General features: G+C 42.9%; 1 protein-coding gene across 2 annotated transcripts in view; it reads right to left on the reverse strand.

The window, feature by feature from the left end:
• LOC143276700 (uncharacterized) overlaps positions 1 to 2500 on the reverse strand; it is a 48518-nt gene that overhangs the window by 32554 nt on the left and 13464 nt on the right. For both annotated transcript variants that reach the window (XM_076581339.1, XM_076581338.1), the window contains exons 4-5: positions 1437 to 1527; positions 312 to 415 (exon numbers count right to left, since the gene is read on the reverse strand). In XM_076581339.1, the coding sequence (XP_076437454.1) occupies positions 312 to 415; positions 1437 to 1527 (195 nt within the window). The remainder of the gene's footprint in view (positions 1 to 311; positions 416 to 1436; positions 1528 to 2500) is intronic.

The following is a 2500-nucleotide window of genomic DNA, read 5'->3' on the forward strand; positions in this document are numbered from 1 at the left end:
CACACACACACACACACACACACACACACACACACACACACATATATAAATACACATGCACCACTGACCTTGACCTGTAACCTCAGTGACCTTGATCTGTAACCCGAAGGTGTTAGTAGAGGAAAACAGACAGACTGACAAGAGTTGTGCCACTGACCTTGACCTGTGACCTCAATGACCTTGACCTAAAACCCCACTGACCTTTATCTGTAACCCAAGGGTGTTGGTGGAGGAAGACGGACTCACAGGCACAAAGACAGACAGAAAGGGTCATGGCAGAACCACCGACCTTGACGTGTGACCTGACTGACCTTGACCTGCAGCCTGAGGGTGTCTGAGGATGAAGGACGCAGACCGTTCCTGGCGGTGAAGCTGATCCAGGGGGTATCCAGTGCGCTGCGTCCTACCGGGACACCTGGCGTCACCATCGTCATCATCATCATTGTTATCATCATCATCATCATCATCGTCATTGTTATTGTCATCATCATCATCATCATTGTTATCGTCATCATTATCATCATCGTCATCATTGTTATTATCATCATCATCATTGTTATCGTCATCATTATCATCATCATTGTTACCATCATTATCATCATCATCATCGTCACCGTCATTGTTATCGTCATCATCATCATCATCATCATCATTGCTATCGTCTCATCATCATTGTTATCGTCATCATCATCATCATCATTGTTATCGTCATCAACATCCTCCTCTTCATCATCATTGTTATTGTCGTTGTCTTCGTCATCATCATCATCATCATAATCTTTGTCGTCGTCGTCATCATCATCAGCGTAACCATCGTCATCGTCATCATCATCATCATCATCGTCATCATTGTCGTTGTCATGAGCATCGTCGTCGTCGTCATTAACATCATTATCATCATCGTCATCATCATCATCGTCATCATCATCATCATCATCATACGTGTTGGTTCGACTTTAAGATTGTGCCCAGTGCAGACAACCCCCTCCCTCTCCCCTCCTGCCCACCACCCCGCACCCCCCATGGTGGCGTACTGGTGACGTCAACCTCCCCCCAACCATGTGACGTATTGATGACAACCTCCCCCACCCCGTGTGATGTATTGATGACGTCAACCCCCCCCCCCCCCTATGTGATGTATTGATGACGTCAACCTCCCACCCCCTGTGATGTGTTGATGACGTCACCCCCCCCCCCATGTGATGTATTGATGACGCCAACCTCCCACCCCCTGTGATGTACTGATGACGTCAACCTCCCCCCACCCCATGTGATGTGTTGATGACGTCAACCTCCCCCACACCCCATGTGACGTACTGGTGACGTCAACCTCCCCCCACCCACACCCTGTGATTTAGCGGTGACGTCAACCTCCCCCCCCCCCCCCCACACCGATGTGACGTAGTGGTGACGTCAACCTCCCCCTTGTGACGTACTGGTGACGTCAACGATGTACTCATTGATGAGGGAGCCGGCAGACCGCGAGGGGTCCGGTCCGTAGCGTATCTGAATCCTCAGTGCCAGGTTCTGTCAGAGAGAGAGAGAGAGAGAGAGAGAGAGAGAGAACGGTACCATGAAATGAAACGCTATACAACATATAACATTATACATACATACATACATGCATACATACATACATATATATATATATATATATATATATATATATATATATATATATATGAATAAAATAAAATTGAAAACCAGCACCTATTTTGTTAAACAAACAAAAACAAAAATCTGAATTTTCCCTGCTACCCATCAGCATGGTCACAGACTTTGCTCACACAATAAGAAATATAATACATACAATAAGTAAAAATTAATATTAAAATGCATGTACATAAATGTGTGTGCCTATCTGTTTGTATATCTATCTGTCTGTCAATCTAAAAAAAAAAAGTAAAATTTAAAATACAGGTATAGACATGTGTGCGTCTATCTGTCTATCTGTCTAAAAAAAAAAAAAAGAAAAAAAAAAGAGTAGATTAAAAGAAATACAGTTATAGACATGTGTGTGTGTCTGAATGCCTGTCTGTCTGTATGCCAGTCTACCTGTCTGTCAGAAGCTGAAATGAAACGAAAACATAATCATTATGAAAAATAATCACCTAAAACATATACCAAATTCAGAGTATAAAAAATCACTCCCAATGGATGTGAACTGTATCGAACTGAACTAATCTTTCATCACATTGTAGCCTTTTCAGCTGAATCAAACAGTTCGCCTGTGGGCGCGTGCGGGTGTTTTTCTTTGTGTGTCTGTGTGTGCACGCGCTTGTTTGTGTATAGGATGTATGTTCATGTATGAATAACTTTTTTTTTTTTTTTTTCTTTTTTTTTTTTGTAAACTCTATGAGCTCCATATCTGAGAGGAACGAACATTATTTGTATTTGTATTTCTTTTTATCACAACAGATTTCTCTGTGTGAAATTCGGGCTGCTCTCCCCAGGGAGAGCGCGTCGCTATACTACAGCGCCACCCATTTTTTTGTATCTT

The sequence above is a fragment of the Babylonia areolata genome, chromosome 32 (genome assembly GCF_041734735.1).
Source record: "Babylonia areolata isolate BAREFJ2019XMU chromosome 32, ASM4173473v1, whole genome shotgun sequence".
NCBI lineage: Eukaryota > Metazoa > Mollusca > Gastropoda > Neogastropoda > Buccinidae > Babylonia > Babylonia areolata.